We start from the raw sequence: 13,015 nt of genomic DNA on the forward strand, positions 1-13,015 counted from the left end.
AAATGGTGCCCCTCCTGTGATGTTTTTCTGGATCCGCCACTGCTTCTGGACTCCTGCACTAACCACTCAGCTAAGTTCCATAACATTCATTTAAATTCAAGAGATACTGGTGGCATGGCTAATACACTGGGAACAAAATGATTTTGTAATCATACTGAAAAGGAAGTTCAGGTATGGTACCCTGATCTCTTAAGTATCATACTTAAAAGAGAACAAGGCATGCTTAAATATGATATTAAAAGAGATACATAACCAGTTGGTGCATAAATTACTCTCATCAAAAATCAATAAAAATTATATGTGGGGGTTTTAATATTACATCTTCAATCACTAAAAATATAGCTATCTGAAAATCTAGCTATACTCGGTCGATCAAATGGCCAACTGTGTACAAGTGGGAATCATTCTAGCTGATCCTCTGCTGACTATTTATAGTGGAATTATCCAAAAAAAAAAAAAAAAACTACTTTCCAAAGGAATGGAACACATACAGCATCCAGCCAATATCAAAACAGCAGGTACACTGTTAACTTCAGACCTGTAGCAAAAGCACCTAACCTCCTTAAGCTTCTATGAGAAAATAATACTATCAATCTGTACTGCATACCTGCTTCCATCTCAAACACCACAGATACATTATAAATCTCACTAAAAAACAAGTCAATTATAAATAATCTCCTACATACTATCAACATGATAATACAAAACTTCAAAGCCAACAGCAAGATTGTTATAAAATTACTGGATATACAAGCAGCCTTTTATTCAGTCAATGTTGATGCTGTTACAGCTACTAGAACATTATTACAAGATAAAGGAAATGTGATAAGCCTCTTATTATCACAGTTATCCAAAGAATTTTAATGACTGTTAATAACAGAGAATATTCAATAAACACTAAGGAGTGCCACGAGGAGTCATTCTCTCTCTCCTCTTTAGGGCCATAATTCACCCCTTCTCAGCAAACAAAACTGAAATAATCTTATGCAGATGACAGAGCTCATTTGGACCACACAAAGTGAAGATCCCATGACATATCACCTTCTCTCTAAAACCAAATCCAGAACATGTCACACCATTCGGTTTGAATGGTAATCAGATTCCAAATACTTACCACCAAGATTTGGGCATCATCTTTGATGAAAAGTTAAGACAAAACTTAACTTTTCAAGGATATCTACTACATAACAGAGATAAAAAAAAAACTTCAAAAGATACATGTATCATGTTATTCATCCAGTGACACTATATAGGGCAGAAATCAGGGCTTCTGCAGCCACACTAACATCATAAGAATTTACTGGCTAACACAATGGATATCATACAAACACAGATGTCCCAAAGCAGTACACACCTCACAGGAAAGAAACGTTTACCTTTATTCCACTCCGGAACAAAAATTCACAAGCCACTCTAAACACCGCAAACAAGATTTGCAGGTATTATAGACATTCCATCTGTGTGAGAAACTTATCATTAGTGGAACTTCTTCAGCAAGGACAATATCCACATTAGGCAATAGCAAGATGCAACTGGACAAAAGTGAAAGATTTCTCCGATACCAGTTGTTGACACAAGCTCAGGATCTTAACATTGTTCAATATAGTTATGTGAAGGACCAGCAGTACAGAAAAAACACTGAAATTAAACTGATTGAATAACATGCAATCTATGAATTTTGTTAATCAAATATTTAACTAACACAAAGTATAAATGTCAGTTTACAAAGTATAAATCTCTGCACTTTAGATGCAGTTTGTATCCTCTTTAAATAATGAATATTATCTCCATTATTACCTCTGAATGACAGTGAGCAAGATGTAAATTGAAAAATCCACATGCTTTAATAACAGGACATGTGCCCGACTCTTCCGTCACACAAAGCCAGAGAGCACAACTGGATACATTGCCATAAAGTGTTGAGATTGAATGACTGGATATGAGAGGTGTGCATTCATTTTAAATTCATGTTTTTCAGCATGTGCATAAAATTATCAAGAACAGAGTTAACTCAATCTAATTATCAGCAGTCCCTCTTCATACATTAGGAATCCCCATACAAAGGAACCACTACATGGCAGTGTATTGACATGTGATCTGCTTAAAGATATAACTATTGCCAAAGATTAAAACAAGGGGATTTTGCTTTTGTAAAGGTGACTAAAATGATCACAGACAGTTTAAATTCTTTTCAGTGGAATCAACTGATGATGACACCACCAACTTTAAATTCTAAATAGAAAACATACAGGGAAGTTATCATAGAAGCTACTAAGCTTTTTATATCCACTATGAGATGCTGTTCAAGGTTTAGATCTAAATGGATGTCAGATGAACTGATGAGACTGGAGCTAGAGAAGAAAAATACAGTTATGGTTATAAATTTTCAGGAACACAGAACCTACAGTAAACATACATTAGTCTGGAATCAAGTCACTAAGAGGGTTAGGCAAGCTAAAGCATATTATAAGAAGTCTCTGGCTAAGAATGCAAAGAAAAGTAGCAACGATTTCTTTGCTTATGTTAATACTACAAGGAAAGGGATGAATCACATTGGTGCACCAAATATAAATTGCATAACTATTGACGATCTTGTTCAAATTGCTGACAAACAGTATAAATAAACTGCATCTACATTCACATGCAAAAGTTTTGAGGGATAGAAAGGATAAAGTATATCAAATTCTAAATTGGCACTAAGATAATAGCAGAATAGAAAATGTTAAAGCTAAATAATGCACCTGTGGCTGATGGGATCTACCCAATTACATTTAAAAGAAGCAGAAATATCATGAGAGCATCCTTAGATTCTAGGAAAGGATCTTTAGATTGGAGATGTGCAAATGTCTCCCCTATTCACAAAGGGAATCCAAAGGGTGAAATAATTATAAACCTGTAAGCATGACTTCTGTTCCAGAGAAAATAATGGAGTCTGGTTAAAGGAGTAATACAGAGCCATCTAGACAGACAGGAATGCAGTTACACAGCAATCACAGCATGGATTTGTTAAGGAGATATCTTGTCTAACCACTCTGATGTAGTAACAAAGGAAAAACTAAATGCAAAAAATAATTTTGACATCACATATTTCAGAGAAGACAGTAACTACTCTGTCTTCTACCACTTATTAATAGGCACTGCTCTTCTTGGACTAGTGTAATTAGTAGGGTCCCTCAGGATTCAGTGTTGAGCCCCTTACTATTTACAATATATATTAATGATACCAATGAATGCATGTCAGGCTCAGCATTAAAATTGCAGATGATGCAAAGGTCAGCAGGGTCATTAATGAGAGGAATCAGGGTTTAGAAAAATCAGGCAGATGCGCTGAGAAGTGGCAAATGAGATTTAACATTGACAAATGCAAGGTACTGCATTAATCCCAGGGTAACATACCAACACTCAAAGCAGTAGAGAACAAAAAAGGCCTAGGGTAATTGTACAGTCAGATATGAAGTTCCCTGAGCATCAGAGCCAGACTGCTAGGATAGCTCACTGTGTTTTGTCAATGATATACACAAATTTTGACAGCAGGAACTAGGAGATGTTTATCTTGTTGTATAAGGCTACAGTAATACCACATCTCAAGTAATAAATATCAGTCTGGAAGTCTTATCTTATTTTAGGAGGGATGTGGATCTGTTGGAAAGGGTGCAGAGAAGAGAATCAAGATTAGTCAGCAGGCATAACTGGACACTCTTTCCAAGAAAGACTTGAGCTCTTCAAATTGAAGAAACTAAGACTGTGATGTTTAAGACTTTGAATGAATTGAGTGAGATTTTAATGTTAATGGCATCCTTACTCTTGTTCATGCAACACAAATAAGGGTCATAAATTTAAATTGAGGAAGGATGATTCCAGGTTAGATACATGAAATTTGCTTCCAGCAAGACAGTAAATGAGTCCTGGAAAATACTTCCATTTGGTGTTGTGAAAGTGAGTAGTTATAATAAATTTAAGGAAGGATTAAACAAATTATAAAGGGGATTAATAGGCAATGTAGGAAGTATTTTTTCTGCCTGCTGCATACACTCACTTGCATAATTTGCCGCTATTAATACTAACACAATAAAACATGCAGTATAATGCCAAAGGATTTACTGAAATCTAAATATATGATCTAAAAATTATTCCTTACATCTAGTTCCTTTGTGATAAACTCATATTAGCTAATTAGATTGCATAAGCTGACTTACCTTTAATAAATACATGCCGTGACTGCTTTATGGCTCCACTACTATCAAGATGACCTTGTATTACTTCTCAACTATTAACTCCATTATTTTCCCTTGTACAGAGGTCAAACTTATGATCTGCAGTTTCTCAATTCACTCTTTGAGTCACCCTTGCGAATAGGAGATACATTTCCAATCTGCAGGTAGTTCTGAATCCAAGGATGCTCTCATTATTATGGTCAAAGGTTTAACTAACTATTTTTCAGCACTTTTAATATAATTGGATAACTTCTATCAGTGCCAGTTGCTCTACTCACTTTTATTTGCAATAGTTTTTCCATCTTCCTTTACATTACCATAAAATCATTTAACTAACAATCCATATCATATAGATTTCCAATAGCCCTGTCTCTAAAAAATGCATCATGTATGAATTACAGATGCAAATATTTATTCAGTGTATCCACAATCTAAAGATATCATGAATAGCTATACCATTTATATCCAGTGGATCACTGTGATTTATACTTTTCTTTCTAATGTTAACATACCCATAGGCATCTCAACTTACATTAGCTTCGTTAATACCCTGAGTAACTTGTTAATTACTTAGAAGGCTTATCTACGTGATTGTTCCTTATTATGTTAATGAATTGATACATCAAGTGGTAGATTAAGTAATTTATTATCAAAATGATTCAATTTAAAGGAATTATGCTACCTCAATGCCAACACAAACTATTTATGGCTACATTCCAAGAACTCACTGTTTCCCCGCTTCAGGCCTCTTAACATGATCCAGAATTAGAGTCTCTTGGTCCAGTTGGAAAAGACTGATGAATGAATAGTTACACCATTTATATCCATTCTTTTTCTTCTAATATTAACATACCTAAAGGCAAACAAAAGAAATAACAATTTATGCTGCCTGGTCCCAAACTGGACCAAGAGACTCCACTCCTGGATCATGTTAACAGGCATGAAAATGGGAAACAGTGAGTTCCTGAAATATAGCCATAAATAGTTTAAGTTTCTAGCACTGAGGTGGTTCAATTCCTTTAATTTGTATCATTTCAATCAAATCAAATCAAATCATTTGTATCATATCATTTCAAATTACTTAATCTACCACATGATAAAACAGTGGTCTATCAATTCATTAACATAACTCAATATTATAAAATTATAAAGGCTAAATGATTTAAGAAAGTGGATTTTTTTCTGCATCTTCCAAAAAAAATCTCATTCATACCTTCCCCACTGCCAAAGACTGGCTACCTAATTCTGCTTTAAACTTTATGAAACTCTCTACCTCAATCACTTCAAACAATTCATTCCAATGAACTACATGCTACTGAAAAGGCCACAATTGAAGGTCTTGAGGCCACAATTGAGATAAAAGTAAAATTTCATGATATAACCCCAGGGGCTCACATCTGGTGAGTATGGGCTTGGCACACCCAGGGTCCTCAGCTGGATATCATCATTCTTCTCTTTCTTGGTGATTTCCTTCTACTTCTCTCTCTCTCTCTCTCTCTCTCTCTCTCTCTCTCTCTCTCTCTCTCTCTCTCTCTCTCTCTCTCTCTCTCTCTCTCTCTCTCTCTCACACACACACACACACAGGGTAACTCAAATTTTTTTTGGCTGGTGCAGCATAAGCCTCAGGCTTCCTTGCACCGTATGGCTAATAATAATAAATAATAATAACTTCATGAGATAAAAGTAAACTTCTGTTCCTTCCCAAAATTTGGTATTTGGGCTGCCAGGTTCTTCTCTCTTCTACCAGCAAAAATATTATCTCCCTCATTCATTCTAGCAATTCCCTTCAGGCCTTATATACCTCTATCAGGCCCCCCTGCCCATCTCCAAGATATCACATTGCCAAAGTTTGCAGTCCGCACCTTCTAAGCCATTCTTCATATTGTTATCAATTAGTACCCCCCCCCCGCACATATCTAGTAGCCCTTCTTTGATCCCTATTTAGAAACTATCTTTCTTCAATTGTGGCCTCAAGACCTTGGCATTATGCAGTCTCACCACTGTCTTACATAGAGGGACAATGACATCCATTTCCCTACTTGTGAAGGCCTCACATATCAAAAACAAGTATACCATGTGCCTTCCTAGCAGCCTGTCATGGAAAATTCCATGTCTGACTGAAGTGTAACCCCCCCTGTAAGTCTCTTTTGTCTTGGACTACTTTTAATGCCACTCTCCCAGCTTACAAGTAACTCATGAATATCTATTCCCCAAGTGCAAAGCTAGCTACAGATCATTTGTACCTGGTTCTGGTCATTAACCACCCTTCCTATCTTTAAATCATCAGCTAACTTTATACTGATCCTTGAAGGATGTCCATTTATGCTACTCACTGTCTCCTATCTTTTAGCCAGCCCTTGATCCAAAGAAGGATCTTACCAGTAATCTTATTTTTTTGCAATTTATATATGATTCCCTCTCATGGAGAAACCATATCAAAGCTTTTCTGAAGTCAAGGTAAATAATGTCAGAGTTGTTTCATGGATCCACCTATTTTATAATTTTGTCATAATAATTAACAGGCATTCATCAAGAAAGACATCCCCTTTGCAAACACATACTATGACCCATTAAGGATACCATTCCTATCCAGATGGTCCTGTATTACATCCTTAACTACAGACTCCATGATCTTTCCTACCCTTGAAGTCAGACTCACTGGTCTATAGTTGCCTTCACATCTTTTTCACCTCTTTTGTGGATTGCAGAGATATTAGCACTCCTCCAGTCAAGGGAGATTATTGTAGTCTAATAATGATCTCATCAACATCACCTAACAGATTGATACACTCATGTACAAACAAGATTGCAGATTAGTTCATACTGTAAGACACATATCCTCTGACAATTTATAATCAACTCATGTATTTTTCTTCATTGCATGAAACTCATCAGTTTATCTGATATCCATTTTGATCTAAACACTAGGTAGACTATGATTACCTCTCTGAACACTTCCCATTTTACATTTATACTTTGTTTAAAAACATTAGTTCTTCCCATTGAAAAAGGTTTTAAAAAAATCTAAGTCCACTATAATTGCTTTCACATCTTTGTGAAAACAAAATCCCTTCTCTTTACTCAAAGAAATAACAGTAGTTATTTCTATGAATATCTCCCACGTTAATACACTATGATCACTGGTGCCTAAGGGTTTCTTCAGACAAAGCAATATTCTTGATTTGATAACCAGATCAAGAATATTGCTTTCTCTTGTTGCTCTTACAGAAGTCTTCAAGCAAATTGAGAAATGTTCTGCTACTAAATGAACTACAAGAACTACCACAAGTTTCACTATATATCTGGAAAGTTAAAATTCCCCATGCTACAACATCTGTTTTGTTGATCTTCTTTGTCTATAGAGTTGTTCATTATACTTTTCACAGTCATTTGGCCTATAATGAATTCCTATCCTCATCTTTGTTTTCTCAGTGTTTATGTCATACCAGACATATTCAACATTATACTACCCCTTATCTAGTGGATGTACTGTTTTAGAATCTATGTGCTTCTTAACTAACATAATTCTTCTCCCCACCCCCTGTCAAATCTATCCTTTCTGTACATATTATAATGGCCATATTCAAATTCTATATTGCCAATTTCCTCAAAACCAATAAATTTCATTTCTGAAACTTTATAGTTCCAGAAATCAAAATACAATTTGCAACCATTACTTTCTTATATCACAAGCCACACTACTGACAACCATAAATTAGTAACAGTTTTATATAGGAATATTTTGCCTACCACAGGTCTGGGATTACTCTTTATAAATCTGCATTCCCAGATTTTTGCAACTAACATTATGTTTTGTGTATACTGTTCAATCCAGCCTGAGTATATTGGAACAAACCGTGCTTTATGATATTAATTAATTACCGTTTATTACATATGTTATCATCACTACAGCAAAAAAAAAAGTATGGATCTGACCCTGTGTTTTGTTGTAACAGTATGTCTTAACTGCTGCTTCAGTCCAGTCTCTTTAAATGAAAGAAAAGAACAATTATTGCTCCCACCTCCTGTACATTATGGGGAGTCTAGTAGGTATTACAGAGGGATGGAATTCATTTAAACTCTTACCTTCTAACTGATGCACTCAATACCATTACAAGCAGTGTTGTGCATGGACATGTCACTATCTCTCAGTAGGTTGTGTTTTTGACTAATATTTTTTCTGGACATATTTTGGACTTGTTTTTAAAATGCTTTGAAGATTACAATGTTTATTTATAAACTAACATTTTTACCCTTTATTATGACATCTAAACATCCAACAAATGGTGAAAGTGAATGTGTAAAGAGCCGGAAAAGTAGTGACATAGGAACAAAAGATAAAAGTACTTGATAGACTTTATATTTATATTGCTTAAATCAAAAATGAAGTTTACTATTTTGTCTTTTCATATATTTTATTGGAATATTTATTGTTTTTTTTCTAACTCCCTATTTTCTATGGGATCTTAGTCTTGACATTGCAGTACTTTTCAGGAATACAATCCCAGTAGTTTGAGAGGGATTCCTGTACTGTAGGAATGATACTAAAAGTAATACAAAAAAAAAAAAAAAAAAAGGAGGGAGGGGGGAATGGATCAGTTGAAAATCTTACAGCTAAAATCTGTAAAATTATGTGCTGTACTAACAGTAAATTCCACAGGAAAAATGATCCCACCACCGGGGCCTAAGTATAATGGAACAAAGTGTGTTTTATGATGTTAGTTTAATTACTGTTTATTACATATATCATCATCACTATAGCAAAAAAAAAAAAAAATATATATATATATATATATATATATATATATATATATATGGATCTGACCCTGTGTTGTATTGTAACCGTATGTGCTTAACTGCTACTTCTGATTTGCAAATACAAAAAATTTGTACTTAAATGTATTAGCTATTAAAATATTTTTTCTCCATTCTGTATTTCATCATTGGACATGTTACAATCTAAACCTTACAATAAACAGGATTCAGTTTATGCATATAAATGAAAACAGATATTTAAAACTAAAAATGTTATACATTCATAAATTGTTTGGTTATACTCCAGATTATGGGTACACCTCTGGAAGAAATGGCTTCTTTTGCTTGAATTCGTCCGGAATTACTGGCATAAACTAGCCTAACCTTTTTTTCACTAGCAAAAATGAAAGTCATATTAAAAAACCCACACTTCTTTTGCTTGAATCTGTCCCAAATTTGGCCATGCCCAAAACATGGTGACAAGGTGTACCCATATTCTCGAGTTCAGCCAATTGTTTGATTTGATATGAAATTATTTATTTCATTTTTATTAATAACCACAAACCTTACTTGAAACTTCTTAAGACCTATTTAACCTAGCTATGTATACTGGTAATTGAGTGGTATATTTTCCATTGAATTTTCATATTTTCCTTAACATGTCTTATTAAATTCCATTTTGTTACAGCTACGCTAAACTGTTCATCTCTGACAAAACAAATACTCTGCACTTTCGTTGAATGGGTGGATATTAAGCTAATAATTCCCCAACTCAAAGTTTATTCCAAAAGCATGTTCTTGTATGGTCTGCTTCTGTGTTATCTGCAAAACATAATTATATGCTGTTATTCCCACTCTTCCCCAAAATGTGATGAATCCGTTCTTCATTTGTTATTATTATCTGAAGCTAAATCGCCAGTGACTGGTAAAACTAGGGCTATGGAAAAATATAAATTCTGAATTGTCATGAAAACGAAAGAGAATTTATGTACTGTAGTCGTAAGGCAAACTTTGCCCCGTTGATTTTAAGTGTCACTATTAATACAGGTTAATTAATTCACAAAACGCCTTGCTTGGTTGTTTGTAAACATCAGAACACAGAGCTACTAAACAGAATGGGTTAGTCAGTTTTCAGGAACTTCAAAACGGGTGCGTATTTTCGTGCCAGCCACGTAAAGCCACAGGTATCGAGATGGACAGTTTCCTATTTCCTAAAAAGCTATTACACAAAGTATTATAAGTTTTATATTAGGGAGATACCAATAAGGTTTTCTACAATACAAATATTGTTTATGTATTTAACTATTTTAATTAGACTGTGGGACATTCCGTAATACTTGCGGTTACAAAAAAAAAAACAAAAACTAATATTAAAAATCAGCTGTAACACGTTGTATAGACCTTTAAACGTTTAAAAACAATAACTCTCCTACCTGCCGGGTACATTTCTGGAGTTTTTTTTCCAGAATGCTGACCTAACTTCACTACTGGTTCTGTCCTGAAATCCTTGCATAATGATTTAATTAAGAAAATTGTTAACATAATCCTTTTAAAACGAGGTAAAATTTTTGCCACAAGTTCAAGACATTGACACGGGTCAACTACAGTATGTATACTCAACGTTATCCTCCATGATTGATCCGATTCACACTACATACTCTCAAACCGTATCTTCAGCAGATGTACAAAGTGGATGTTTCGCGAAAATCTCTGACAATATTATGAATACACAATCTTCGCAATCTGGAAGAGAAAACGTAACCAGTGACGCGTCAGCAGAATGGATTTTAGTAATTCAATAAAAAAAATAATTTTTACATATTTTATTAAATTCACCGCTGTCTAATCGGTTTAAATAATAATATTTCACATGGTGCTGATTATGTAAATATAAATAAATGATTTGACAGCCTTGAATTGATATCTGCATAAAATGATCATTACGTTTATTAAGTCACCATCTATGTAAACCCCACCAACGAATATGATTCATTGTTTTTGTATTTAACAAGTAACTAATGTATTTGTTATGTTGATACTTAAACTAAATAAACACATACTGCAACTGCATATGTGCTGACCCTTCAGTGAGTCAACTTAAAAGCAAACATACGAAACTAATAAGTTTTTGTTTTTTTTTTTTATTTCCGTTCATAAAGCTAGTAAAAGGGGGTGGAATGGACCGAAGCGAACTAGAACACCTTTCCGGTTCGTCAAACGTTGAGGTAGCATGGTTTTTTCTCCCGGGAACAAGTTTTTCATACAACAAACAGAAAATCGACCAAAGAACACATGCAATTTATAGCCAATATATATGGAACGATATGTCTTAATCGCTGATGTTTTTTTCAACTAAACACGGATTTCATCATTAAAAATGTAATATTTTATTAAAGAGAAATATGATATTTTATTAAAGGGGATTCTCGTAGAATTTTTCATCAACTTCAGCCCTAATCAGCATAATTTTTTTTTTTTTCAAACGCAAAATAAAATAAAACATTTACGACGTTTTTTATGTTTTAAAATGACATATAGAAGCAATTTTTACAATTTTAGGCGATAGGAGCAAAATTATTCGTATTCCCCTAGTCCTGTCCCCAATGACAATATAGTCGTTTCGTTCCTTGTTGCTCGTTTGGAGAAGTGACGAGTTTCAAATCCCATCTGCGAATAGAGGAACTCTTAAATGTTCTATATCTACAATAAGGCCTCTAAGGTTGGGATTATTCATACCACAAATTTAAACATATACACCAACAGTTTATAACTGATTTAATAGTAAAATAAAATAAAATAAAATGATACAAAAGACTGTAAAATAATATTTACAAAAATATGATTATTTACGAAAAACTAATTTACAACAAAAATAAAATAAGTAAATAAATTAAAATGCATTAAAATATAAATTTAAAAGCGATAAAAACAATATTGAAGCTTTCGGAGGTGTCTACCTCCTTCCTCAGCAATAATGAAATTTAATTTAAGTGACACATCCTTAAGTACCAGGTTCACGGCACACGTGGATGACCAGGCGCATACTCGGTATTCCTTTCACTTGTACCAGAACCGGAAGTGGTCTGGGGACGTGGAAAACTAAAACGTTTATCTCTGGCAAAAACCACCGCCTCAAAAAGGGGGTGAAGCCAAACTCCCCTGTCTCTGTTCATGCTATTGTTGCCAGAGGATCCAATCCACAGACTTTCCAGCCACTTGCGGTCCCAGAATCTATGCGCCCGGTCAAGGATGACAGTGTTGTCGGGGGAGATCTGGTGTTGTTTTTCCCAATAGTGCTCGGCAATGGCGGATTTATTGAGCTCTGCGGTCCGTATCGCTCTTGAATGTTCCCCCAGACGGTCCTTGAGACGCCGTCCTGTCTCCTCCACGTAACATTCCCCGCAATCCGGGCATGTGATCTCATATACAACCCCACTACTAGAATCCCTAGTAATGGGGTCTTTGACCTGTGTCACTACTGTGTGCAACCTCCGGCCCGGGAGCTGCACACAGCGTGTCTGAAAATCGCGAAGCATCCTCGCAATGCGATCCGACAGGCCCGGATAGTAGGGAACATACGCTGTGGTAAGCGGTACAGGCGGAACTATGAGGTATGAGGTATATTGAGGGTCTAGCGGCTCCTGGGATTTCTCCCATCTCCGCGAATGCTCTATGTATCGGTGACAGTACCCTGTCAAAGCCAGAGATTTAGAAGTGTGTGGGTCATTAGTAGTGTTATATGTTGTGCCCATTGTTTATCCGGCTTATTGGCCGCCAGGCCCCTAATGGGACCCGACGTTGCCCATACCTCGCCACGTGGAGGCTAGCCGGGTGTTACCATTGAGTCAATTGTACTCTGGCAGGTCCTACCACTTACTTTCCTGGGATTTTAGTGGCTAGGACCTAAAATAAAATTGGAACGACCGCGGTTGATTTTAATTCACTTACATTAAAGCGCTAATATGGGGTTTGACGCTGAAGGCCTGTTTCTGAAGTGCCTAAAAGGTTGGGCGAATTTTTTTTTTTGGTGTATTTTAAATTTGGAC

The 13,015-nt window shown here is 35.3% G+C and overlaps 1 protein-coding gene across 1 annotated transcript in view; it reads right to left on the reverse strand.

The window, feature by feature from the left end:
* Tbc1d22 (TBC1 domain family member 22) overlaps positions 1-10,625 on the reverse strand; it is a 122,885-nt gene extending 112,260 nt beyond the window's left edge. The window contains exons 1-2 of the mRNA XM_090371674.1: positions 10,403-10,625; positions 2,250-2,351 (exon numbers count right to left, since the gene is read on the reverse strand). Coding sequence (XP_090227800.1) covers positions 2,250-2,351; positions 10,403-10,482 — 182 coding nt within the window. The 5' untranslated portion in view covers positions 10,483-10,625. The remainder of the gene's footprint in view (positions 1-2,249; positions 2,352-10,402) is intronic.
* Between the last annotated feature and the right edge of the window lie 2,390 nt (positions 10,626-13,015).

Source organism: Mastigoproctus giganteus, chromosome 4 (genome assembly GCF_048544385.1).
Source record: "Mastigoproctus giganteus isolate SK-2022 chromosome 4, ASM4854438v1, whole genome shotgun sequence".
NCBI classification, from domain to species: Eukaryota; Metazoa; Arthropoda; class Arachnida; order Uropygi; family Thelyphonidae; genus Mastigoproctus; species Mastigoproctus giganteus.